The sequence below is a fragment of the Pocillopora damicornis genome, chromosome 10 (genome assembly GCF_964200805.1).
Source record: "Pocillopora damicornis chromosome 10, jaPocDami1.2, whole genome shotgun sequence".
In the NCBI taxonomy this organism is placed as follows: Eukaryota; Metazoa; Cnidaria; class Anthozoa; order Scleractinia; family Pocilloporidae; genus Pocillopora; species Pocillopora damicornis.
This window is the reverse complement of record NC_142679.1, coordinates 14,771,761-14,798,158: the sequence shown is the minus strand read 5'-3', so window position 1 is coordinate 14,798,158 and position 26,398 is coordinate 14,771,761. Positions and strand designations below refer to the sequence as shown.

The window sequence follows — 26,398 nt, the reverse complement described above, 5'->3', positions numbered from 1 at the left end:
TCTCGTTTCTCTGTCTGTCACAGTTTCAGTGCTTTAAGCACTTGGACGATTTTAACACAACTTCCCCCCACCCCCCCCCAACCCCCCCAGCCCCAACCGAGTAATCAAGTAATGAAAAGTTTGGATAAGTACGTCATGTAAAGAACTCCTTGCGTCCCACAAGAATCGGTGCCCCTTTTCCTGTATTCATCGGTCATTTATCGTCACTTGCCATCCATTATTGTCGTAGAAGCTTTATTATGTTTCAAGTTTTGCTTGGTTTTTACTAAATATACATTTAAACGACAAATATCCCTTGAGGAGTAAATATGTGCAAATATACAATTACTTGTACCAATGCACAAGTAGTGACAGCTCCTAAGCAAGCAGCCTAAATGACCGTTAAGATTGAATGAGAGAGGGGGAAGCTGAACTGAAATTCAGAGGTCTTGAGCGTTACTTATCACATAGGAGAAAAAAGAAAAACAAAACGAAATAATACAAATCCCCGTTCTCCTTCAGTGGGTCTGGATCGACAGAACTGATAGTTAGTTTACTCGGATAAAATATCCGATTTATGTCAGTCAGTCTTCATGCACACCTCTACAAAAACACATTTTCGCTCACGAGACTGTCTAAACGTAACTTTCGTGAAAATAACAAATCAGGACCCTACCTCCCTCTCTCTAACACATCTTATTTTCTCTGAGCAACATATAGTCAAGCCTTCATTTGAAAACGAGACCAAAGCTGACCTTTTCATATCGCCAAGAGCAGCAACTCTAACTCCGTTTCTTATTTAAGACTTCACGCAATAATACAAATACGAATGAGTCCAAAGGCTTTCACGAAAAACCACCAAGAAAAGCCATCAGTTTCTCAGTTTGTTTTCTTTCATTTTATCCTCCTTCAACTGTTTCGAGACAAAACTTGGTTAAGTCCCGTAGGCCTTGGACTCATGTGTGTGATGATAATTACAATTCAAACTGACTTTTACTCTGCCACAAGGAGGTTTCCTTAAGTATGTTTCTAGAGATGGTAAAGTTGCTTAATCTTTTAGTGAATAAGCACAGGTGGACTAAAGGAGGGGGGGTAAAGCGGAATATATTTTGGCACGGGGATGCTAACTCTAATGTCATAAATTGCACACTAACTATAACAGACGTCACTTTTCGCCAAAAGGGCAATCCTCCCAAATATTTACAATAAGATCACAGCATCATTTGGATACGCTTATAGATGCTGTAATGCTAAGATAGAAGTCAAAAGCTCTCCGCTTTGAAAAAAATTGCTCTTTAGTAACATAAAATGGCTGAATAATATTTTTTCTTGTCCTATATAAATCAACAGCCTACAGGCTGCGGGGCAAGGAGTGGCGTCCCCGTAACAGTAAAGTACTTTAATTTACAGGATCTGATTCGTTATTCTCCGCTCTAGTTACTTTCAAGAGATGATAAAGTTATGCTTCATCTTCTGTTGTTGCAATACATTTCTACGACATTTATTGACAGATGTTGTTGCATTATGATACCAGCCTCCAGCCGATACACTTGTTTATCCTCTTTGACTGTTTGCTGAGAAATATTCTGAATAGTGGAGAGAAGTTTCATGTTGATCATTCCTGGGAGTTACAGTATTAGGTAAACGATAACTGCTTAGCATATTCAAGAACCCATGTCACATACTAAATACGATGAAATGTAAATAAAAGTTAGACCGGATTATCCTCGTTTAGAGTAACAATGGATAACTCTGTGGTAGTACTTATCGAACTGTCCAATCTGGAATACCTACTCCTCATCTGTCCATCACTTCCCTCTGTGGTAACTTCGGGAGCAAAGACATTACTATTAGGGTCCGTCTCCACTTCCACCTCTACGTGACTTGGCTCCTTAGGGACATCCAAAAACTTGAGCAGTTTCCTTTTCCAGAACTGTCTCTCCGTCAGATCAGCATAGTCGATACAGCTTCTTCCGCGAAGCTCTCGAGGGAGGTCGTCGAATTTTGATTTGTCGATCCTTATGACAATCAGGCAGTTGTCCCGCTTGTCTAAGAGGCGATACCTGGCAAGTTCAAGCTCGTAATTACAATATTTACTCTGCAAAAAGTTGCTCGAATAAACAGCAATGATCTTGTGGCTGCAGGAAACGCTTTCTGCCATACTCTCTGTAAAAGGAATTCCAGGAGTAAAGTCTTTGTAGTGGATGCATACTCTCAAACCGTGCTCTTCTTCCAAGAATTTTAGAAGTTTTCTTTTTACCCAGCCTTCATCTTCTTTGTTGTAAATTATGAAAGCGTGGTATTTGAAATCTGAAGCCAAATATAAATATGAAAGGGCGTCATTGATAGAGTTGTAAATATCATACACACACTTTGCAGTATATCTTCAGCGAACGAATACAAGCTAATGGCGACGACAAAACAGGTGAGCTAACTTGTTTTGATATCACTTTTTTTTATCATTCCGCCCCATAAAAGCAAAAAATTACCAAAATTGAACCTCGTTTTCAAGCTCTCGCAAATTACACTTTAAGAGTCACTAAACTTTTAAGTACATTTCTTAGAAAATAGTTCCCTCTAAGTTTACTGCCGACAAAATCAGGTATATAGTTTTAGAATTTAGAATACATAATTTTCTATTTTGGGGGGAAGGGGGAGGGGGTGTGGGGCAGAAGAAAAATGAAAGTAAAATATAAACTATTCGTGTTTCAAGAAAAAGTAGTGCCCTCAATGCGTGCAGAGAAGCGCTGGGAGTTGTCATTTTGAGAATCACGTGAGCTGCTCCCGTATCAAAAGTTTCTTTATGATCTATCGTAATATGTTCCAAAATGCTTTCTGCAAGTACGTAAAACACTTCTGAGAACTTTTGCCATTAGTGGAAAAAAGTACCTAAAGATGACAATATAACTTAACATAAACAAAGGAATCATTATAAAAACAAAATAATCAATGGAAAATTTTCTTCTCCAAGTTCAAACCTGATGGTAAAGTGATACTTGGTTTACGACGATGAAAATACATTAGCAAGCAAGCACCAAAAACTATTCCAACAAGGCTTCCAACGGCGATTGATCCATAAAGTAAGGCCGTATTCTTACCTGGAATTAGAAAGGAATATCTCTTACCTATTTTTCCCATTTCATGAAATTGTTATTTCAAGCAAGCAACAGGCGAGGAAAAGAATATAAAGAGAGCTCAAACAATATGGGTATTGCCTGTTAAGGTCACTAAACAACAAATGTTTAGGAGTAACCAAAAAACGCTCGAGGCTGGGAAAGGATGGAAATGATTATCATAATCGACGATTGCCATCATCAAATTATAACGTTTAACCCTTTAACTCCCAAGATCTCATTAGCACTTCTCCTTACTGTCTGCCACATAGTTCTTGTGATTTTGGTTTGGAGAATTTGGTATTGGATCGACTAATAATCCCTTAATTAAAATTTGTCTTTATTCCCATTACTCGTCTGCTTGATATTGTATTGATATTGTAAGGAGAAATTCTGTCTTGGTCACTCATAAGAGTTTAAGGGTTAAAGAGTTAACATGACTGAGCAATATTTAGAAGATCGATGCACAACTGTCGTGACGTATATATTTGGAAACGACCAACTACTTACGCTCTGATGTTGGTTTTGATGTTATGAGGACGGCACCAGGAGTGTACACGGCTGAAAAAGAGAAAATGCACCTCAATATCATACGGGTTTAATACATGCATTCTCAAATAAAAAATTATGTAATTTATTCGCATAGAAAAGGTGTTTGAAAGTGCTTCTTCGAAGTAACAAGATACCGTGGCAACCAGAGGTTTTATCACAATTTTTAACATATCGCATCCTTTTCAAATTGCTCCAACGATTTTGTCAGTAACTGACAAATAATGGACAAGACACCGCTATAGAGCACTTAACCTAGATGCTTAGCGCGTCAGAAAAAAGGAAACTCGTTGCTTTTCTCTTGTCGCTAACTGTCATGATAAAGATGGAATATACCAAGAACTCTATGTAACGGGAAACAAAGTCATTCTTTAATGGATTAAATCTAAGCCAGCTACATCGTCAAGCTTATGCAGTATATAATGTTGAGGTGCAGTAGTTATTTATTTATGTGTCAGTTATTAAATTGGGCAGCTCTAGGAAGATTCACAACATGCCAACATTTTTCAGTGATTTTATTGCACAAGAGTCTCTTAAGTGTACTTGTTTTATGCTCTTCTTAGAGTACTTACGAGGTCCATATTGTTTAGTCGGCGTAAAAGGCTCTAAAACCAGATTTGGCTTTGTCCCACTCCGTATGTTTGGAAGAGCAGTCACCTGCAAGAATAAAGTCATTATATTCATCTGAAATGAGACATTACTTCGTGCGAATCTGAAATGAACTTTTTCAAACTGTTTATACAGAGAATCTGGATGGAATGAAATAAAATAGTAAAATCGTTCCCAAAAAATTAAGTTGGTTTGTGGGATTTTACAGTTAAAAACCCCCGAATCTAGGGAGAAAATTTAATTATCATCAGCTAAAAAATATCTTTCCGTTTATCTTACAATTAGAGTGATTTTCCTTTCCTTGTGTGAGGACGTGATGTTCACACTTGTTCGGTTCTAAAACGAAACAAGAAAAAAAACTCAAGTACTCACCAACAATCAAACAGATAGCGATCAATCATTGCTTATCACCTAGGGGGAGTGGTAGAGGTTTTATTGGGGGAGGGGGGGAAACAGTCGTCCCAAGCAGAGTTTAGAGGGAGGACTGTAGAAAATTGACCGCTAATTAACTGCAAATAATGGGGGATCCGGTAAAATTTTATTGTGACGCAACCAAAACCCTCTGAACCCCGTCCCCTCCCCCGTAAGCGATATATTGTGACCTGTCCCTCAACAAACAGGAAATGAAACTATCCATGAGAAGAAGAGGTGCAAAACTACTTGGACGATTTTAGAATAAATGAGATTGGGTCTCGATCTTCAGGAAGGATGCCTTGGATCATAAGAGCAAAGATCAACGAAACAGATGGCTGTTTCCTAAAAACCCACTCATGACCGAAGTGATAAACATATGTACATAAGAATAAATACAGTACAGTCTCAAACATTTTTGATTAGAGGGAAAAATCAAAGAGAGGAAATGGGAAAAAAGAAAGCAATTTCTTTGTCAAATCTGAAGTAGTACAGAGCAACCTCAGTAACTAGTTACAATTAAGGTTTTCTCGACTTATTCCAGAGTGCAAGAACCGAGGCAACAAAGAGCAAACTTAGGCGATCTCTTTTTCGCTTAAGAGAAACGAAAGAAGTAACTGTTTAGAACTGAGAAATGATATACCTTCAGGCACAGAAAGGGGGGTGTTTTATCACCGTTTCTTTTTAGTTTTATTCCTTGAGTTTTTGTGTTTCTCTTTTATCATTATTTTATTATTATTTACCAAATGCTTTCAAGGTTCGATGATTATCTATACCTAAAACTAAACAGACAATCTGAAGAGGAAATCCATTCTTAACATTAAGAGGTCCTTACGGCAACAAACCATCAGTTGCGACATGAAAACAATATATACCTTGGGAAGCATCAGGCAGGAGAAATTTTGATAGGGTGAACGACCTTCGCCAGTAAAGTACCTCATGTAATATTTATCCCAGCCTTTGGTACTACCTGAAAAAAAGGAGTTTCCATCAACAATTTTGCAACCTTGCAGTTCGGAAAAGTGAGTCCAACCCTCTGAGACCTTTCATATTAGCCCCCTACCTCCCCTTAAATATTGCCTCTGTCCCCATAGTCGTGCAACTCTCTTCTGTTCAACCATCTGGGACAAAGGCTGAAATTTTTGCCTAAGTACATGGAATTATCAACATAATTCAAAATGGCGTCTGGCTGAATTAAAAAAAAAGGTGAACTTTCATGGTCAGATTAGCATGGCTTAAGAATAAAATAATACAAGGCTTTTGGAGGAGGATTAAAAGAGCTCATTTGATATAGATAATCGAATTTTCAGGGGCTCATTTTGAAGTTCCAGTATATTCGAACAATTCATGATTCAACGACAAATTCAACCCAAAATTTACCTATGAATGGACTCCAGGAAACTTGCACAAGCCATCTGGAGCTGCCTTTAATATCATGGAAATGTACTCTTATGTTTTCTCTCTTGATGTGCCATTTCTTATCGATATGGTCCAGTCCGGGGGGACACTCTGCGGGAACAAAACGAAAATTAGCAAAAGGGGACCATCGCAGCACATCATATTATAAATAATGGCAATATAGTGGAAAAAATTGATAAACAAACACCCATTAGTGAGGCGTATTCACGTAAGAAAAACGTCAGGGCCCAGTTGTTCAAAGGGCGCATAATGCTATCCAATGGTTAACTAGCCGTCCAGAAGATGCGTCAACAAAACGTATTGCGCTATTCTATGGATCGAGATTCATGCCGTGATTGGCGCTTTCCCCTCCCCGTCCCACTCTTCTAGCAATCGAAGATAGAACAGTTAACTTTTTCCACGAGAAAACGAGCCTAATAGCGAGCGCAAAATGAGAAAGTTTTACCAAGGCTTGCATTGAGCTGCTGGTAATCAATCACGTTGGAAAATTTTGTCACAGCTTTTGATCAGCTATCATATTGACAAAACTCCTGAGGTAATATATTTAAAATTCCCACCTGTGAACCCTTCTACATCATTTCGACGTATGCGCAGATGACTTGACATCTTTCCTACAGAATCAAAGTTGTATTATTATTTTATTATGGTCACGGCCCGCAGATATCACACAATAACTTTTGCGCTTTTGACCCACATAGTATTTATAATCATTGGAAAGCGCAACAAGTAGGAATATTAATCATGTCCGGATAGACAAAATAAGGTTTATTTTGTCTATCCATGACCTTTTTTGGTCTTACTGTCTTCATAAAACCCTTCAACAATTCTAGACAATTAAGATTTTTTTGTCAATTCCATGACTATTTGATTGTTTTTTAGGTTGTATTTATGTTTGTCAGTATTCTAGTTCGGGTGGTTGGGTGGTTTTACCAAACGTGCTCTTGGAATAAGATGCTTTTACAAGGACATGAAAACACCAAAATAAGTAGTGGCCGTGGTTTTGTTTGTTTGTTTTTTTTGGCTCGCTACTTGAGTACTAGTTTGTCGGTTGGTTGGTAATGCCAAATCGCGTTCTTCGAATGCCTCAACTGGGACACATCAAGAGCAAAGTGACAAATTATGAAGTTGTTATCAAAGCTAGCCTGTTACCTTCAAAATCTTTAGTGCTGCACCACTCTTTACATGAGACGAAAGAAGATTCCTGTAAAAAGGGAATCGATTAAAAGATTTTTTTTTCATTGTTTCATCATCAACACATCTTTATCACCCAACAGACAGGAAGATAAATATCTCCCTTAGGAAGGAGTGAGTGGGAAGTACCAGTGCACACCAGCTTTAAATAGAGCTCAATGGTGATAACGTAACAGCTGTGTCTCATAGCAGGACCTTATTATACAGCGCTGCAAGAAAATGCGTTTTTGAGAGTTGATACGAGTCGAAGAGAGGTTTATTGGAGACACTTATACTGGGCGAAAAAAAAGTCGTGCCAAACCGCCCATAAGTTCGGATCTGCTCGCGGGCTAGGTGATGCTCGTTACACATATTTTCTTGTAAATAAAGCTCCTTCCTTCCTTCTTTTTTTTTTTTTTTTTTTTTTCATAGAGCGTTAGAGAGCAGAATATAATTTTTTCGTATTTGTTTCTAATTGTAATATCACTGCCGTGAAAAATAGAAAGGGATCAAAACTGTTTTGCATTAATCACGTAAATAGGACTTTAATTAATCCCATGCACTAATCTCTTTCCACTCACGCTCTCCAAACAAAACGACAAACGCTATTTTAATAATCAGTTGGAGGAAACAAAAAGAAAAACACGACAACAGGTTCATGTTTTGGATCATTCACATGCTTATGAATAATCAAACCGATGCTTACAGAGGCTTCACTGAAATCCTCGGTGATCTAGCTCCGGTTGTTCAAAGGTTGGATGACGCTATGAATCTCTATCCAGTAGATAGCGCAGTACGTTTCGCAATCACTTATCCGTTGGGTAGTGATTTATCCGTTGGATAGCGTTATCCGCCCTTTATACAAATGGGCCCTGATGTTTAAACGTCCTAAATGAATCTTTTCGCGTTTTCTACACATGAGATTGGATGAAAGAAAGTAGTTACACGTCGCATTCAGATGATATAAATTTGGTTGAGAGCGAAAATCGTGTCTGTGACGCGGCGTATGATTTTTAACAAGCTCTAAACTAGAAGGAAAGTTATTGTCACGTAGCTGATCCACAACATATACGGAAAAGCTAAATGTAGCTCCCTGACCTTAATTAAAGAACTCTAGTGGGAGACTACTGAAACAATAGTAGGTACAAATGAAATATTTGTGAGCGCAGGAAATTTATGCCATATATATGGTTCTTAAACTAACTAAATACATAGATACAGTACCTAATTAACTGTTTAAATGATTTAATATTGATATTAAATTTCCACCCATTTTCCTATAACTTTCTTCCTCATAATTCCCTAATTAAAGTTTTTCCTTTTCGAATCGGCGCATTAGTACAATCACACAACAGGAACAATTCTAGGAAACCCACACCTAAAGAAATACCCGAGCTCACGTCATAATTTTCATCACGTTCTGCAACCGTAAATCTCTTCAAGCCTCCTAGGAACACGTTGTATGATCTACTTTCTCGAAACCTCATACATGATTACTCTTCCAGCCTTTAGTCGAAGGGCAACTAACAGAGAATCTTCTCCGCCAGATAAACATTTATATTGAATGATTCTGTGCCTCGTAAAATTTTGCATACGCGGTCAGTGAGGTATTTTGTGTTCTCCTGTAGTGTTATCCACCACTTCGAATACACAAATGCCGTACGTTTCGCTGAAAACTCGTAAAACTATACTCATGATTAGGGTTCGTGACAGTGAAATACAATGAAACGCTCGAAAACATCTCCTCTTGCCAAGGTCACAGACAATAGGAGTGCGCCGATGAAACACGCTGGTACGAGCAAAATTTATGTGACCTTATGATCTCAGAGGTATTTGATATTCTCTAATATATATGTTGTTGAGAAGACACTTATCGTAACTGTGTACTTCTATCATAACCGCAAAAGTAAACCTTTCAAAAGATAAAATTCCACTTTGGTAAAGAATGCCTGTTGTCTTTGGAAAAAATTTTGCCGTGCGGAGCTCGTGTTTGGACAAGGAAAATCTGTTAAGCTTCCTATAGAACTCCGCAATACGTCATGAGCTAAAACAACTGTCGCAGATTAGCGCACGGTATTGCCACGGTATTGAGGACCACAATGAGAACTACTGGTTCTACCAATAATTGTGTCATCCAATAAAGTCATTATTATTATTAAACGCCTATGAACAGACTGAGGAACTTGAATTTATTACTGGCTTTTCTTAAGACAAAACTTAGTATTCAATGTAAGGATTTGGTTCTCTAGATACGTTGATTATCTAATTTCTGGCCTACTTTGTTTTCTCCAAACCATACACCATCAGTCTTGCAGTTCAATGTTCTCGAGGGCATCGTTTTGTACACCGAAAAGATGCCTTAAAGCTGCAGGTTATCATTGAAACTTAGCTTCAGCTGTCGAAATCGAAAAGCAAACACGTTCTCGGTTAAAAACCTGTAACTCTTATCGCTGTTACTAAAGTGACTTTCGTTCCGGATAATTATATATTCGTTCCTTTCAAACAAGTTTCTTTACACGGTCTCAACGGAAGTGTTTTATAAAACGCATCGATCGACAGTTCACAAAGCTGTTACTAAATCTCTCAATAATTTGGTTGAATATCTATCTTTAGAAATTTTACCCGTGGAAGATCGAACTTATACGCGACACCTTGACGGAACGATCGATTCACGAAAGTCACTTAGTTTTGTATCATATGGAACTTAATCAATCCCAAATATATTTGAAAGTTTCAATAAGCTGTATATTTGCCTCGATATATTGAGAGATTTTATCAAGAAAAATCCCATACCTTGCCATCTGAGAATGAGCGTAGTGGAAGCACGCGATCTGCGCAAAGACACAATCGACGTCTTGTAGGTAGATGCCTCGCTCGTTCTGTTTCAGTAACCATTAGCATGGCCAAAAACACGAACAGTACTTCAAAGGCCATAGGGGTAAGCAGCCACGATCAGTTCTTCATGTTAAATTCATATAAATCGCGGCAGGAAATGAAACGTCTAAGAAACTGCGACTTGAGCCAAATGCTTGATTTTTCAGATAAGTCTTGTACACAAGTACTATCACGACAACATCACCATGCACTTTGTGCAGTCCATAAGTTGAAACTCGTATACGTAGTTGTCCTCCCTGCGTATAGTTCCTTGAAACCTGCTCGCCAGGCGTACAATTTTAAGCTCAAAGCTTCTTTGCGATGAACTCGGGCTGTTTAGGATATGATCTGCGTCACAAGACTTTAAAGTGCATCACACTCAAGAACTACCTTGTCAATATAACAATACGCCAGGTTGTCAATGAAGCATTATTCCCGTTCTCTGTCTATTCCCGATGCTGCGTAATGCCATTAAAAATTGTAATTCCTTCCGCTACTAGTACATGCGTTACAGCATCATATCAGTTCGTGTGTAATGCAATACATAAGGAATTTAAAGCAGTAATGCACGTTTGGCTGAAAACATAATCATCTTATCGAAGAGGACCAATGAAGAGCGTGCTTTACACGAGCTTATCTGGTACTGATTGACTTCTACGGTGGGTATGTATCGTTCCTGATCTCACTAAAATTCTTAGAATTTGACCGAAAATGAGCCGTTTCTTAGAATTTTTATGACAGTGCAATACACACTTGCGAACATACGGGCATATTGGCAAACAGTACAGTTTCTAAATTTATCTGGTAAATGAAAACAGCGAAATAATCATTGAGCCCAATGATTTTTAGGAAAAATGAGACGGGGAGTTTTATGTGTCTGTGGAGACTCAAAGGTCCGAAACCTGGGAAGTTTCGCGTCTCGTAGATGTCGATTTCGCGCGAGGCGCAAACCACTGTCGCTTTAAAAGGATCAAAACCCCCTAAAAGACTGTTACATTTTAACTTGGATGTAACTTCTGAACAGAGTATAAAACGCATGACAATCAGAAGAAAGAGCATTGCATCGAAAGGGCATAGGGTAAAATATGGACTCTTGGACTATTTGACTATTTTTTTGGACCATTTTTCGGACCATTTTATTGTGGGGCCGTAGAACATTGGAACTAAGGGATGGATGGGACGCAGTCTATCAGTACTCAGAGAGGGGTGGGTGGCAAACTGTTGTTACTAAGGGAGGGGTGGGAGACGAACTTTTAGTACGAAAGGAGGGATGGGAAGTGGTTGTATTAGTAAATGCTACTGATTAATAGAGTTTTAATAGATCATTTAAATTATTTTAAGCGGTTTTTCGACTGACTATTTTCATGCAAAAGTTTTTGCGCTGGGTCGTAGCGATCCTCTATTTTTTGTTACGCCAATGCGAAACTGACACCTAAACACTGGACTAAGTTTGTTATTGAAAATATCGCCAATTTCCGTTTTCGATCAACTGACAACAAAAACAGCACAGCTTCAGCGCTGGATCATTTTTTCAATGACAGGTTTGCATTTTATGGCTTAATGGCGCACTTCTTCTTTCACATAACTGATGTAATGATTCATTAAATCCCCACAAGTGAAAATTACAGAATTACCTTTTCTGCAAATTTCGGATTTGTGATTCAAAAATTACAAATTTCCTTCGCAAATTGCCGATTTGAGTGAATCTTGCAAACTACATTTTTTCATTCCGTTTTGTTTCGCAAATTATAGTAAGCCCTCTTAAAGACAATAACAAAACGACTACTATATTTCGCAATGACTCGAGAGAACATGAAATCGCTTTCCAATTTCTGAAACAGTCAAAGCTGACAAGTGTTTGTTTGCTACAGACCAGATCAAAATATTATGCAAAAAAAGGAAAAAACCGAACTGTTCAAATAAAGTTAAAAAGCGTAGGCCGTGGGAAATGACACTTTAAGCCGGAAAACTGTGTATCTGAAAAGACAGAAGATTGCTTTGAACAGAACTTCTAACAATGTATTTATAGTAAAGGTGCAGACTTAACATTGCGATAGCGCTTGGGAATAAAATGGCTCAGGATCGCAACTCCGGGATCTCTATCGTTCGCATAGGATCAATGACAAGAGGAAGATAGATGAATTCAGTAATGATATACTGTTCACACAAAGGGAACCACTCCTGCCTTCCCTCAGTTACAACAGTTTCCTTTCCCCTTCCCGAGTACTGATAGACTGCATCCCACCCCCTCCCTAAGTACTTATGGCCTACCTCCCCCCTCCCCCAATTAAAAGGTCCAAAAAGACTGGTCCGAAAAAGTATCCAAAAATGGTCCAAAAAATGGTCCAAAAAATGGTCCAAAAAAATGGTCCAAAAAATGGTCCAACAAAAATAGTCCAATAGTCCAATAGTCCAGTCCATATTTTACTCTATGGCCATTGAAAGGGACTCAAACAATCTTTTGTAGATGTGGGATATAAGGATAAATACAATGATGCGTTTATTTGACAACAAATTGAATCATCGCCATCTCAATATACACCATGCTAATAATGGACCAGTCACAATTTATTGCCTGAGGGGAGGGGGGTTCGGGGGATTTAAGGAAGATCACATGGTTTTTAAAGGGGAACGAGGGACCAGTCATCTCCAACAGAGTTCAAGGGGGGGGGGGGGGGGGCTGTAAAAATTGACAGCCAATATAGGGGAATTATTAGAATTCTACAGAGTCTTGTGAGGGAAACAGGTAAATATAATTACGGAGAAACACACAACCAGAATCTTCCCACTCCCTTCCCCTCTCCCCCGCAGGCAATAAACAATGCTCGGTCTTTAACCCCATATATAGAACCTGATTGTAAACCGCGAAAAAAGGGCTAACTATTGAAATTAGTTGTGCGGTATTTTTGTCCAATAAGCCCAAGGAGACTGACTGGCTGACCAACTGACTGAAAGACACTGACTTATTACTAAACCCTATAAGTGATTGCCATCTAATTTCTCCCAAAAATTTCAGCTCTGAATCAAACATTCAGGTAGCGAGAATAAAGGAAATGATCACCAGCTAGAGAAGCTGTCGTTGTTTCAAAATTTCTTCTTGTCAGCAAAATAGGAAACGTGTAGAGAGCAGTATAGAGAATATGCATACTGATGTTGGGGTATAAACGGTTAACTTTCCCACCAGTTGACCCCAACACGGAACGATTAACTAACTAAATCATTAAATATTTGAACGGCTACGCGGCTGCCTATCGGACCGATTAAGAATTGAGCAGTTTCCTTAGATAACAAGGAACAGATTGCAAAAAGGAACACGAGCAAACAAACAAATAAATACAATAAAGCATTGAACCTCTGAATGATGATGATCGCGTCAATCTTCGTATAGCAAAGGAACACTGAATGTACATATTTTCTTCAACGTTCTCAATATTGAAGCCCCGCCTTGGCTCCCTTACACAATAAAAAAACAAGATTGCAGATCATTCGTTATAATACATTTCTATTCGTCATCTTCAGCACTTCCAGGGCTGGATAGTAGGTTTGTCGTTTAAACGCTTGAAAATTTTCTGCTCATCCTCAGGCCATTTATAGATCAGCTCAGCCCACAGAGGGAGTTCCTGAGGTTTAATGTTCGTATTTGGTAGTGCAATGCACACCATTTTACTAGCGGAGTGAGTCTGTAGGAAAATTTTCTTAAGCAAAGCAAGTTCATACCAAACGCGCTCGTGTTCCTGAAAATTGAAAAAACGAAATATTTCTTGAGAGCCCACTCTAGCAGAGGGACAACTAACAACAGCGTTGATGAACGGGAGCTAAGAGCAGTGGATAAAAGTATGTAGACTTAAAATGAACTACCCAGATATAATCAAAATTTCAATAGGGTGAAATTAATCTTTCATACCACCTATTTTCATGGGGAACCAGTTGAAGCATTGAGTGTATTCGCTGAAGGAGGCTCTAACGTATCTTAATCTTCACTAAAACGACACTTCTATTCAGGGGACAATGTTTCTAGTCCTGAAAGTATGGAGAGTTTCGCTCTGAAATGTCTCTACAAAGTTATACCAAAACTATACCCTTGAGGCAAATTGAAAACTAAAACGAATGAAAAACTCAAAACAGAGTAATAGTACGTACAAGCAGCTAAATTGTGATTGCTAGACAAAGGTTGTTGAAAGAAACTTTAAGTTCTCAGCAAGGACTGTTAGGATAATTTTCGTTTACCTGATGAGTTTCCGGATCATCTTCGTCAACTCCAGAAAGACGCAAAAGTCCCGGAGACAGAAATATAAGGACATTTCGAGCTCGCCGAATTTGTTGTTCAGCCCAGCGAGTTGGTCCACTAGAGAGTTCGCAGGAATTCATCACATCCATCTCCACTGGGTAGCCATTGTTCCTGAAGAAATTCACGACCGAAGCTACTTGAAGCTTGAACCACTCGTTTTCAGGAAAATAGCATGCGTAGAAAGAGTCAGGACCTAACAATTGAAAGGTTTGAACAAGATGACGTAACGCGATGACGTAACACGATGACGCAAACAAATGAGGCAATCGATGACTATAGACTGAGGTACATGTAGAAACTTACTAATGGGTTACAACGAAAGCCTCAACCCTTTAAACCCTAACATCAAAATGCATATTCTTTATACCGCTCTCTATAGACTTCCTTGGGTGTTGATGAAGAGAATTTTCTTAATAATCAAGAGATTCTTCAATTGGTGATCATTTCCTTTATTCTTGTGACCTCAATGTTTGTTTTAGGGGTGATTCGGATGAGGGAAAATCGTTACTTATCACTTAAGGGTTAAAGGGTTCACCAAATCTTACCTACAAGGAGATCGCATCAGAGGTGTAAAAAATAGGGGGAAATTAAAGAGATCCACTAACTTCACAGAATTTTTGTCTACACCAGAGTCTGATTACAAGCAGTTTTTAAGGGTATCTGTTTGCAGCGTACTGCAAGCCGACGAAAAGAAAATAATTTCAATGCAAATGTTATCGCATGCAAGAAGATGGATGTTTAGTTAAGACAGCATCTTTCATCTCAATGCAGCTCTTAATGCGATCCGACCACCATTAATTTTAAACTGGCATTTGAAGGAAATGATTTTTTTCCAAACACGTCAAAAAGGGGAATTTTTTTAACCCTTCAGGGAGTTTCTAAATAAGAACGCAAGAGTCCTACACTAACCTGCGTTTGGAGCTGTTGAAAGAGCTACTGTGTTGGAAAAAACCGCAATAAAATGGTCAGTATAATATTCAGTATAACATTACATTACGAAGCAAATAACTTACTTATTTGCACTTGACAACACCCACTGACAGCCCAACCACTTTAATTAAACCAGTTTTTTTAGATAGCAGGAGAATCGATGGTTCAACACCATAATTCTATATAGTTCATGGGAAAACAAACCGACTTATTAATCAAGAATCAGGACAAAACTTAAATCTGCTTTGAGGTATCTCTATACGTCTGACCAAAACGAACGCTGATAAAGTTTTTCAGAGCAATTGTAACTATCATGTGATATGAACACAGAAAGATGAGCAACACACCTGGAGTAGGTCTTCCTGGGGCTACGGAAAGAGGATTGAATAAAAAAAAAGGAAAGTTTAATTACAATACTTACAAGTTTATCTAAAACAATACCAGTGAACAAAACACAGCTTTTGTAATAAGGCAACTTACGTGGAAAACAAAACATACCTGGAATGGTGACTGTCATGATTCCAAAATAAAACAGAGACACAGTGAGTAAATTCAATTCATGGTAAAAATAAAAAACTACTGATACAGAAGCATAATAATCCAACAATGATCAACCCACAATAATTTCAAACAACTTTTCTCCAAATACAAATTTATGGAAATAAATAGGAAAGTCACCAATGTGCTCTTAATCATTGTTTGTTTGGAGCATGGGTAGTTGACCCCGTGATAAGAGAAAGTCGTCCATAATACTCTAACATCACAGTAACAGTGCCCAAGTTTCGATAACATTCATGAACATTAAGGTTACGTAAAAACGCACTTCCTTATTAACCACTCCCAAGCGTACCAAAGCAAGTTCCAAAAATTGCAAGGGAAATTCAGTTATATTTAATTACGCACACACGAATTATTTATTAACTCTTTAACCCCTCAGGGCGACTAGCTTCTAATTGTTCCCTACATTAATATCCTTGTATCAAATGTAAAGGTCATAAAAATACTGGAAATGATCATCAATTTAAGACGCTCCTGTTTGTCAAATTTAAGCTAAATTCTCCTTGAATTACCACAGGAAATGTAGAATGATGAGTGTGGAAAATGTCAATAGTAATGTTAGGGTGTAAGGGGTTAGAGTGAGCGCACAGAAAGATCAGAATGAAAAGATATATCATAAAATCACCTAAATTGTTTGGTGGCATGAAATACCCCTCTTGACGCCTGTCACCTGTTAAAAAAGATTCGAAATGTAATTACGAAAGCTGGAAACATCTCACAATACGTGCACTCTTATGGGTATCAACTTAATGCCGATAACATGGCGAACAACAACAACAACAAAAACAAAGGAAAAAATACAAATAGATCAGGCAAAGTAATGGCGCTGCGGCCTTTTGAAGCTCTGAACACTACGTCACGCGCCAACACACTTTTCTGCAGAAATGGATCATCAGGTCAGAACTCGTGCAAACGAGTAAAATAAAAGAGGATGGACCTTTATCAGTATTAAAAAACCTCCTTAACCCTTTAACTCCCAATATCTAATTGATAATTCTCCCTTCGAGCTGCCACACATTTCCTTGTTAATTGGATACAAGAATTTGGTGTTAGATCAAGAAAACAACTCCTACCTAATATGTTTGAGTATTCTCGTTATCTGCTTGCTACATTATGTATGGATACTCAAGGAAGAAGTTACTTGTCTATCACTTCTGGGAGTGAGAGGGTTAAGTAGGAAAGGCAAATTCCAACAAAGTTGCCACAAAGGGATTGGCAATTCAAAGAAAAGCGTTGTACAGCTGTCATTCGATTCTTCATCTGGCCTTCAAACCAGTCAGAAGGCCAATTCATCTCAACTTTTTTATCTTTTTTCATAAAGGAAAACATTTCCTGGAGGGTAAACAGGACCATTTTAGTATTGCCCTATGCTACTTTATTTTACTATTGTTTTTTAAGGTCTCGATCTTTAGTAAACAAACCTTCATAAAGAAGTGAACATGGCCTGATTCGTCTACGATAAATGAAGAACAAGAAAGCTGCCAATAAAACAAGGCCAAAAACTGCACCAGAAGCGGCCACTGCAATTTTGATGGTGTCTGTTAAGAAAGAGTATGGTTTATATGTGTAACAAGTGATGAGATGGAATGGGAGTTTATGAACAGTATGCGTATTCAAAGGTGGAGGGGTCGGAAACAACTGGATGAATAAGAGGATGTTGCATTACACTAAAAAAAAATTAATTAATCATAAAACACCGCCTTACGGGAACTTAATCCATAACAGCCTGCTTGCCAGTGTCGCACATTATGATATATCAATAGAAAGTAACGTTTTCTCTTGTATATATTTAACAAATTTATTCCATGACGCCGTGCGTCCGCTTAGTAAAAACTCACAGATGACGTCAAAATGGGGGTAAGAAAAACAAAGTGGCATACGAGGCGCCGCCGAGTGCGTCACCGATGTTCCTACTACATGGGGCACCATAAGACTAGTCCTTCCAAAAGTCAGTAAAATCAACAACTTAGTATCGTGGAGATAAGCTGCATCGAAATCGTGGAACGCTATACCAGACGCGTCTCGGAAGATTCAAGCATACACTGCTTTTAAAAACAACCTAAAATCATTCAATCTCACGGGACTCTGAGTCCGATGTAGATCTATTCTTGATCAATCTTTACCCTTTTTAAAATTTTCAATTTTTTTCATATATTATATATACATATTTTTTTAACTTAGTTTGAAAAACATTGTGGAATTTTCATATTTCGTATTGGTTCGTTTTTAATCTTAACTTATCATAAATTTATAAACCTTCAAAAGGCTTTATATTATTTATAATACATTGATTGATTGATTGATTGATTGATTGATATTAACGTCATCTGTGATCTATTACTGAACAAACCCAAGGCAATATGGAATCTATTTGTTTTTTATGATAAAAAGAGGTAGAAGATTGTTCATGATGACGTCATTCATGCCCCTGTCCTCTAATAGATTATAGGTAGGACCCATCAAAATTCGTGGATATTTCAACCTATTACATAACAGGTGATAATAAATAGCTTACATCAACGTTTTTAGGGGGAGAGGGATTTTCACTTCGTGGACTTTTGACGAAAACATTTATGTTAATAAATATTATATCCTTATATTGTAAACATGTATTATATATCATAGACAACTCTAGGAGATTGTCACGCCTTACACAGAAAGAGGCTATGATTCACTTTAGCCACCAATCAACTTTTCATCGGGATTGAGTGCTCCTCTAGCTCTGTTATCACATCTATATATCAAATACAGGCCATTTCCGTCTTTTATAAAAACTTTGCTTTCAGATTGAGACCAAATGCAAAGCCCTCGTTAACAAGAGGACAGAAACCTTAGTTTAGTTCATCAATATTTTCCCATGAAATGCTTCGCTTTTAGTGACGTGATTTATCTGGGGAATGGCCACCGTTTTGCAACTGGCCTGGAAATCACTAGAGTTTACTGCCACAGTAGACGGCGTGGCTGGCGGTTTTGTATGTGCTTCAAGCGCAAAGCGATGAAGCCATAAAAACGAGCGGAGAAGCTGCTGGAGGTTTCAACGCCCACAAAACCGTCAACCACGCAGGCTTCCTCCACTTTTCTGACTGAAAGACATTTCAAGCTCTTACCGTTAGAGGACGTTGGAGGAAATGTCGGCAGTGGTCGTGCGGGAGGATCTGCTAATTAAACAAAACTTAATCGGTTGACTTTTCTTTTAAACCTAATCAAACAAGGCAGCTCGGCTACCAACCCCAGAAACACGTGCTCCCTGGAAAGACAATAACTGTAAATCCAACATTACAACATTACCAGCAGCAATTCACTACCAAATTAAAAATACTCTAAGAAGTGTAGGGAAACAAACAAAAGGCAATACATACAATATGTCTTCAAGACATGTTCACTTTCTCTGGAGTGAGGATAAGTGTAAATCTGCAATAAACATCATCGATTACATCAGGAAAAAACCCCTTAACCAGTTAGCCATTACCTACTGTACTTCTTACCATTGTCTTTTCCTTAACTTACATGCAATAATAAAAATGTAACAAAAAGTTACATCAAAATCACTCCTCGGAGTTAACTACAGATATAGTATTACGAGAATTGACCCAACCATAGCAATGAGAGGTGAGTGCACTCCGACTAACTACAGCATCATCCCAAAAAGGATGTGAAGGTCAAAAGGTGTACAGAACGTGGGATTGTTTAGAGGAATACACTTAAAACGATTTATTGTTAGAAGAAGTAGTTAAAATGACAGCAGATAAACTTATTTCACTTGGGAACTGATGTTGTTCAGAAAAACAGGGTAAGTAAACACACATGTACAATACATACCACCATGTGAATAGCACTTGGATATTCCCAACCCTCACCATCTGCAAGAATGAACTTATGCTGGTCCTAAATGGTAAAGAGGAACAAAGAACAACAACATGCATCATTGGGAGATTTTAAAGATAACATTACAAGGCAATTGCCATACTCTGTAAACAAAGCTTGTGACACTAACTGTGACTGGCACTGAAAAATGTAACTGGCTTCTTTGTGGTAATCTTCCACATTGAAGAAAAAGGACATTTTATCACAGGTCTGTGCAAGCAATCATTATTACCATAAGTACATCTTTGTTTGGGAAACAAGGTTCTAAAATTTAGTTACAGAATAAATCTCATCTCCATGGTTGAACAAATATTAAATCTTAATCACTTTTATTGAAGTGGATGAAGGTCAATGCCAGATATCCAAAAAAAATTACTGCATTGACTGATGTTCAATTTTGTTTATAAATCAATCTAATTCAAATTTCTAATTAGGACTTGTGGTCTTCTATTTATTTTAACATTTTTTTCAAATAAATAAATGTAACAAAGGTAAACAGCTTCTCATTTAAAAAATACCTTTGGTATCAATTTACAAAAAGGTTGTCCTTCCCCAGACTGGTAAAAAATGGCATATGATGTCCAGTTGTACCATGGATCTTCACATTACATAGGAAAGAAAGCAAACAAATTATGAGTTGGCCAATCTCCCTTTAAGTCCCAAGATCTAATTGTTAATTCTCCCCTCTAGCTGCTACACATTTCCTTGTGAATTAGTTATGTGAGTTTGGTACTGGATCAAGATAGCAGCTCCTAACTGAAAAGTTTGAGTATTCTCATTACCTGTTTGTTGGATATTATACACAGATATTACAGGGAGAAGTTACATGTTAATCACTTTTGAGAGTTTAAGGGTTAAAACAAATCCGCAAATTGCAGGAAATTGTAAGGAAACAGATCATGATCTGGCACCCACTTCAAAACTTCCTCTCAAGCTTGGTAAAAGTCAACAAAGATCTTCAGTTGGTACAAGAAGTTTTAGGACTCTTAGACCTACCAAAGATCCTTAAAGACAAGGATCTTTAAAGGATCCTCACAAGGATCTGATGGATCTTTATATCCAAAGTCAGTTGTTAAGAACCTCAATGATTTGATGAAGATCCTCTAAGGATCCTACATAGATCCTGATAAATATCCTAGAAAGCTTCATCAAGCTCTTCAAACAAAGACAAAACAAGGATCTTTCAAAGATCTTAAAACAATCCCTTCAAGGAACTTATTAAGATATTCACTTAAATCTTTCAGGATTTGATCAGAATCTTACAGGCATCCTTGTCAAGGTCTTTGCAACATTTTTGCAATAATCTTTCAAGATCTTTGAGGATAAAATGAGGATCTTGCAAACATAATACATACATAAATCAACAGATCAAAAATGAAAGCAAAACTCATACACTACATGTGTAAACAATTTGGGATGGAGATGGCATCAATGATTTTTTATCTTACCAGTGTAAACTGGCTTCCATGATATTGATAAGTTTGGTTTTCTTTCCAAAAAATCCACTTCCACAGTAGCTTTAACAGAATGATAATCCAGAAACAGGGATGGTATTAAACAATCTGAGTGGAAAAGTATTGAAAGGAGATATTCATTGATATTTATAACAAACTGTATGGTACACAATGTAGGTTCAGCTTTTCTCTTATATTTTAGTGCGTCTCTAGACTTATTGACCCTTCAACTCCCATGATCTGACTGTTAATTCCTCCCTGTAGTTGCTTCTCATTCCCTTGTGAATTAATTAAGAGAATTTTGTGCCAGATCAAAATAACAACTTTTACTTGATAGGTTTAACCCTTTACACCCTAGCATCAGTATGCATATTCTCCACACCGTTCTCCATAATTCCAAAGATGCTGACAAGGAGAACTTGATTAACAATCAAGAGTCTCTTTGGTTGGTGATCATTTCCATTATTCTTGTGACCTTAATGTGTGATCCAGGGGGGATACTGTTAGGAGAAGTTAGATGCTATTCACCCTTGGGGGGGGGGGGGGGTAGAGGGTTTAGTATTTCCATAACTGTATGCTGGATAATGTATGGATATCATAAGGAGACATTACATGTTAATCACTCATGAGAGTTCAAGTGTTAATATGTATCAATATCTTTGCATGAAGTGCATCAAAAATATGAAGCAGACATTCATTGCTGAAGAGGGGTATAAAGATACACATTTCTTGTGCTATTTGAGAATGAAGATTTAAAGTTATCACGTACATTGTACATGGGCAATGAAAAATAAAATAGGCAGTGAGTTGCACAAGCATACAGTCTAGCAATTATGTTTCCATTTTTCTAAAGTAACCTTTTGAATACTTCTAATATTATTTTCAAAGAATTACCAACAAAATATTGTAAGAAGAATGAACAAAAAATGTATATAATTCAGCGTAAAAATTTTTTGGATCTTGTAGAGGGGGTCAGCGCAGAAAATTCTTACTTCAGTTATGGGAAACAACCCAATGTGACATAAATGACTGTAAAGGGTGCATATAACCCCAAACAGCTAACACTCTGAATAAAAAAATCAAGCCATTAAAATTAAGCCAATGAATTCATTGGCAACCTATGCATTATCCCATCTGCAACATCCAATAGGATTTTCTAGAAAGAAATGTCACATCATAGATACACATGTTTTCAACAGTCTTCCACCCACTAATTTGTAATCTTGCTCAATCACCTTATAGTAGTTGTAATAGTGGCCATTCTAGCCTAAGCAATCACCACATACCCCGTCTTCTCAACCACTATGTACACAATAGTAGCCAGGCTAGAAGTGGTTCCCTGGCCATAGTTCCCCAGTTTGCTTTGGCATTTGTTATCATAACTCCATTTGCATTAGATAGTAAATAAATTTTTTTTTCTTACTTTCTTTTTTCTCCTGCTTTCTTTTTTCTCCTACAACATCTCGTCTTATTCGCATATTCTTTGTAATTACATCTAGAGGAAAGGAATTTGTAAACATGGTAAGACGATCCTTGGCTAATAATTTTTAATTCACTTCAAGAAATTCCTCTTGTGAAGAGCCTTAATTAAGATTTTGTTGCCAAAAATAATCCCCTTTTTACTTTTTTCTTGTATTTTTTCTTACTTTTTTCCAGCTCATAAGACAGTTGATGGTACAATTGAATAGGATGGTTTATCACCTTATATTCAACAACCTGGGCCCACTTGTTCAAAGGCTGATTAGCTCTAACCCAGGGTTAAATTTTAATCCAGCTTTCTTTATTTCTTTGTTCAAAAGTCTTTTTGGGAAAATTTTCACTATTCTTTTTAGAACATCCAATGATCAAATTGCAAGCAAAAAGATTTGAACTGAATTTTCTCCTAAAGTTTTCAGACCTGAAATCAAATTTCACACTAACCCTGGGTTACCTTAACCCAGCTTTGAACAACTGGGGCCAGTTGTAGGTAGTGCAGCTTTGCACTATCATATCATGCACTAACTGTACATCAGTCAACATAGGAAGTGGTGCCCAACTAATATCTGGATTCAGGAGCTTATTTTTTTTTTGTTTTGTTTTGTTCTTTTTTTACTTAAGAATCAAAATTTAAAGGATTGAGAAGCAGGTTCTGACACCCTACCCAGTCCATCTTGTTTCTTTAGCTGAGTCTTTTATTGTATAATTTTCAAAACTTTTATAACCACTTTAAATGAAAACAGAACAGCTTTGCAGCCCATTTAACTCATGGGGACCTTCTAGAAACAGGCCCTACACAGGTTCCATTGAATAGGAAATTTTCCCAGACTTCACCACATTCTATAATAAGTGCAACTGTAGTTTATCTGGTCAAGAGTTTGTTATTTGTCATTATCCAGCAGAGAATTTAATAATAATGATTTACTTATTTCATTTCACACTGAAAAACCGAAAGTATTAGTTAGGCTATATATGTAATGAGCTAATATAGGACAGAGGCCAAAAGTCAATCAAAATTTTTGTCCTGCATAATCCAATCTTGCAATTGCTAATAACCACCTTCTTCTTTGCTTTTCATGCATTCCCTGAGGCACAACTGAGACAGCTGAGGAGCTCTCTAAAATGAAAAAGGCAGAAACGCTGGTGAAATATACAGGAAAAACAAACAATAGAGTAACTCATGTATTTATAAAAAACTTTCAAACATACGATTACAGTTACCATTTTAACCCAGACTCCCAAGAATGATTACCATAGAAATTATCCTAAGTATACAATTCTTGTTCACTTCCTCGTAAACAGGTACGGAGAATTTACAAAATCATCAGAGAGGGGATACTCTGTACTTTAAATGTCTTGAGACATCATGAAATTTTCATTAAAAGCCAACCCAGACATGTTTGGCAATCAGTAAGGAGAGTCTAAGATGTTTGAGTCAGAGACAATTGGCTCAATGGTTTATAATCCATTCTGGAGCACAGACCAAGAAACTTTTTCAGAGACAATGCCAAAATTTGAAGCAGTTACCGCAAAGGGGCTCTGAATGCAAGATTTGAGTAACCACCTAATCATTTAACTTTGGTTGAGACAAAATTAATTATAATACTATGATATTTTCTCCTGCAAAATTTTTCTGGGCATGAGACCAACTTTTTTTGTCGCTATTTTACGATCTTTGATTGTTAATAAAACCCACATAAAATTCCTCTTCTGTTTACAATAATACATGCTACCCACTTCAAAGCTACTTGATACTTTGCAATTGTAAAACTGCAATACTACAACAATACTATGCATATACATTATCAGTCGATGACGATGTCTTCAGAAAAGTCTTTGTTTGAAAGCAACTATTTTACACTGTGAATTGGGAGAGAATGAAATAGCAGCTATAATATCAATCATTAGAATGGATTATCCATGTAAACTCCTATGGCAACAATGAAACCAATTCTGTTTTTAAAAACCCCACAAGAGATTGCAGAATTAAACATGCTGTTGCATACTTTTAACGCAAGGAAATGTGATACTTTCTCTTAATATTGGCCAAGGAACTGTACCCATAGTATTTTTAAATTAAACTAACAGGTACAATGTTTGTTTCTCGATCGAATGAGAGCAGCCATTCGCCTTCAGGGTTTGAAGCAAACATTACGCTGAAGCGCACCTGTTCTGTTTTCTAATAACATTTTTAATTGATGGCAATATTTGGCAAGTCTACATCAATATCGCCTTGCCTAAAGCCTTGTTTCCAACTTTGAAGAGTGATATTTCACGTGGGAATGAGTTGAATTCGTGCGAACTAACTATATTTATTGTGTGCGACTTGTAATTATTGCGTAAGTAAACTATGCGAAAGCCACACTGTACGTTTCCTCCCATCTAATCCTCACCTGGAATCATTTTAATTAGAGATGAAAGGCTAGGGAGGGAACGGGGCGGTAAAAATAGCTAATAATTTAAAAGGAGTCGTAACATCCTAGGTTGAACGTTTCAAAAATTTATGACTTCCTGCAACACTGCTCGAAAAACAATGCACAACCCGTCGCTGAAAATGTTTTGATCAGTAAAGCTGTAGAGAGGTCCGAGCCTAGTCCGGAGAAGCTATTACAACTTCCATTAGTTCCCGCCTTCATAACGGGTTGTTTTTAGCACCTCTACGCCTTGATACAAACGCATTTCTTCGATGTTTTGTCTAGACAGGGGAAAAAGCGTAATGAGCAATTGCCACATGGTACTACCACTAACCAAAACATACTCTAGCAATAGTATTGTTGCAAACCTTTTGGAAATGTAGTGTGTCTTGCCTCTCAGATCTGCATCGAGACTCACAAATCGCCAGGCGGTTGTTTATAGTTCTGTCTTCGGTTTTTGGGTCGCTTCCGATCGTATCGCGGGGAGCGAACAACTGACCCGCTTCTGGTGAGCCTTGCGCCACGAGCATGAATACAAAGCTTATAACAAAAGCGCGTATCAAACTCATTCTTGACTACGATCTAATATCTGCGATAAATTCACTTTTACACTGTTTGGTAACAAGAAAAGTACATCTCACGTTGCTAGGAAGTCCGCCATGTTTTATGGCTAAAGGGAGAGAGATGCTGGGAGCGTGTAACCTCGTCATTCAAATGAGCATATAACTAAATACTGCTCGGTACGGGGTCACGCACACGTGCGTGCTATTTTTGGAAAGAAATAGGTAAACAGGTGAACAAACTTAATTTAACAGTACATCGATATTTACTCAGAGCTTTTAAAGTCAAGCAGAATTAGTTCTTATTTGAATGAATTTTTAAGGCCCATTTATTAAGTGATTATCCCTCAATATGTTTTTCAAAAACCCGCACTGGGAATGAATTTCATAACTCCATTTCTCGCCAAGCACCTATGCTGGTTGTAAATTTTTGGAAATCTAATTGAAAAACAAATTCCCTTTCGCTGCTGTTATTTTTAATGTTTTAAGTCATAGTTTCAAATCACGATTTGGCAAAACTGGTCCAGTTCGAAAGCCCTCTTGGTAACGCAAGGGAGACATACGGATCCTGTGACGTAAATCGTGAGCTTGGCAACCTTTTCAGGCGTTTCCGTTGCATGTCTCTTTGTTCGCTCTGTTTTTGTTTTGTTTTGTTTTGTTTTTCTCAATTTCACCTGCTTTTTTATCTTTCAAGTCGTTCGATGATTTAACCAAAATACTTTCAGGATAT

General features: G+C 37.5%; 2 protein-coding genes and 1 long non-coding RNA gene across 5 annotated transcripts; 1 reads left to right on the top strand and 2 right to left on the bottom strand.

The window, feature by feature from the left end:
- Positions 1 to 217: 217 nt before the first annotated feature.
- On the bottom strand, positions 218 to 11,177 carry LOC113665437 (uncharacterized). The gene is made up of 10 exons (XM_027181121.2): positions 10,044 to 11,177; positions 7,230 to 7,281; positions 6,638 to 6,691; positions 6,042 to 6,170; positions 5,537 to 5,631; positions 4,530 to 4,586; positions 4,214 to 4,298; positions 3,603 to 3,653; positions 2,958 to 3,077; positions 218 to 2,289 (listed from the first exon to the last, which is right to left on the bottom strand). The coding sequence occupies exons 1-10, from the start codon at positions 10,182 to 10,184 to the stop codon at positions 1,691 to 1,693; spliced, it is 1,383 nt and encodes a 460-aa protein (XP_027036922.2). The 5' UTR covers positions 10,185 to 11,177; the 3' UTR covers positions 218 to 1,690.
- Positions 10,658 to 18,643, top strand: LOC149039057 (uncharacterized). Its single transcript, XR_016180321.1, has 3 exons — positions 10,658 to 10,787; positions 15,284 to 15,376; positions 17,299 to 18,643. It is a non-coding gene; the product is annotated as an uncharacterized LOC149039057 (long non-coding RNA).
- Positions 12,605 to 25,830, bottom strand: LOC113665469 (uncharacterized). 3 transcript variants are annotated; one of them, XM_089184435.1, is made up of 15 exons: positions 25,477 to 25,830; positions 23,754 to 23,811; positions 22,642 to 22,713; positions 21,213 to 21,326; positions 20,283 to 20,362; positions 19,720 to 19,785; positions 19,260 to 19,311; positions 19,008 to 19,058; positions 17,322 to 17,438; positions 16,526 to 16,570; positions 15,841 to 15,852; positions 15,690 to 15,710; positions 15,322 to 15,348; positions 14,352 to 14,605; positions 12,605 to 13,858 (listed from the first exon to the last, which is right to left on the bottom strand). In XM_089184435.1, the coding sequence occupies exons 1-15, from the start codon at positions 25,675 to 25,677 to the stop codon at positions 13,640 to 13,642; spliced, it is 1,389 nt and encodes a 462-aa protein (XP_089040561.1). In that variant the 5' UTR covers positions 25,678 to 25,830; the 3' UTR covers positions 12,605 to 13,639. The 3 variants fall into 3 exon arrangements, with proteins under 3 accessions (XP_089040561.1, XP_089040563.1, XP_089040562.1); XM_089184437.1 differs by having other exon boundaries at positions 15,322 to 15,345; XM_089184436.1 differs by having other exon boundaries at positions 19,008 to 19,055.
- Positions 25,831 to 26,398: the final 568 nt, after the last annotated feature.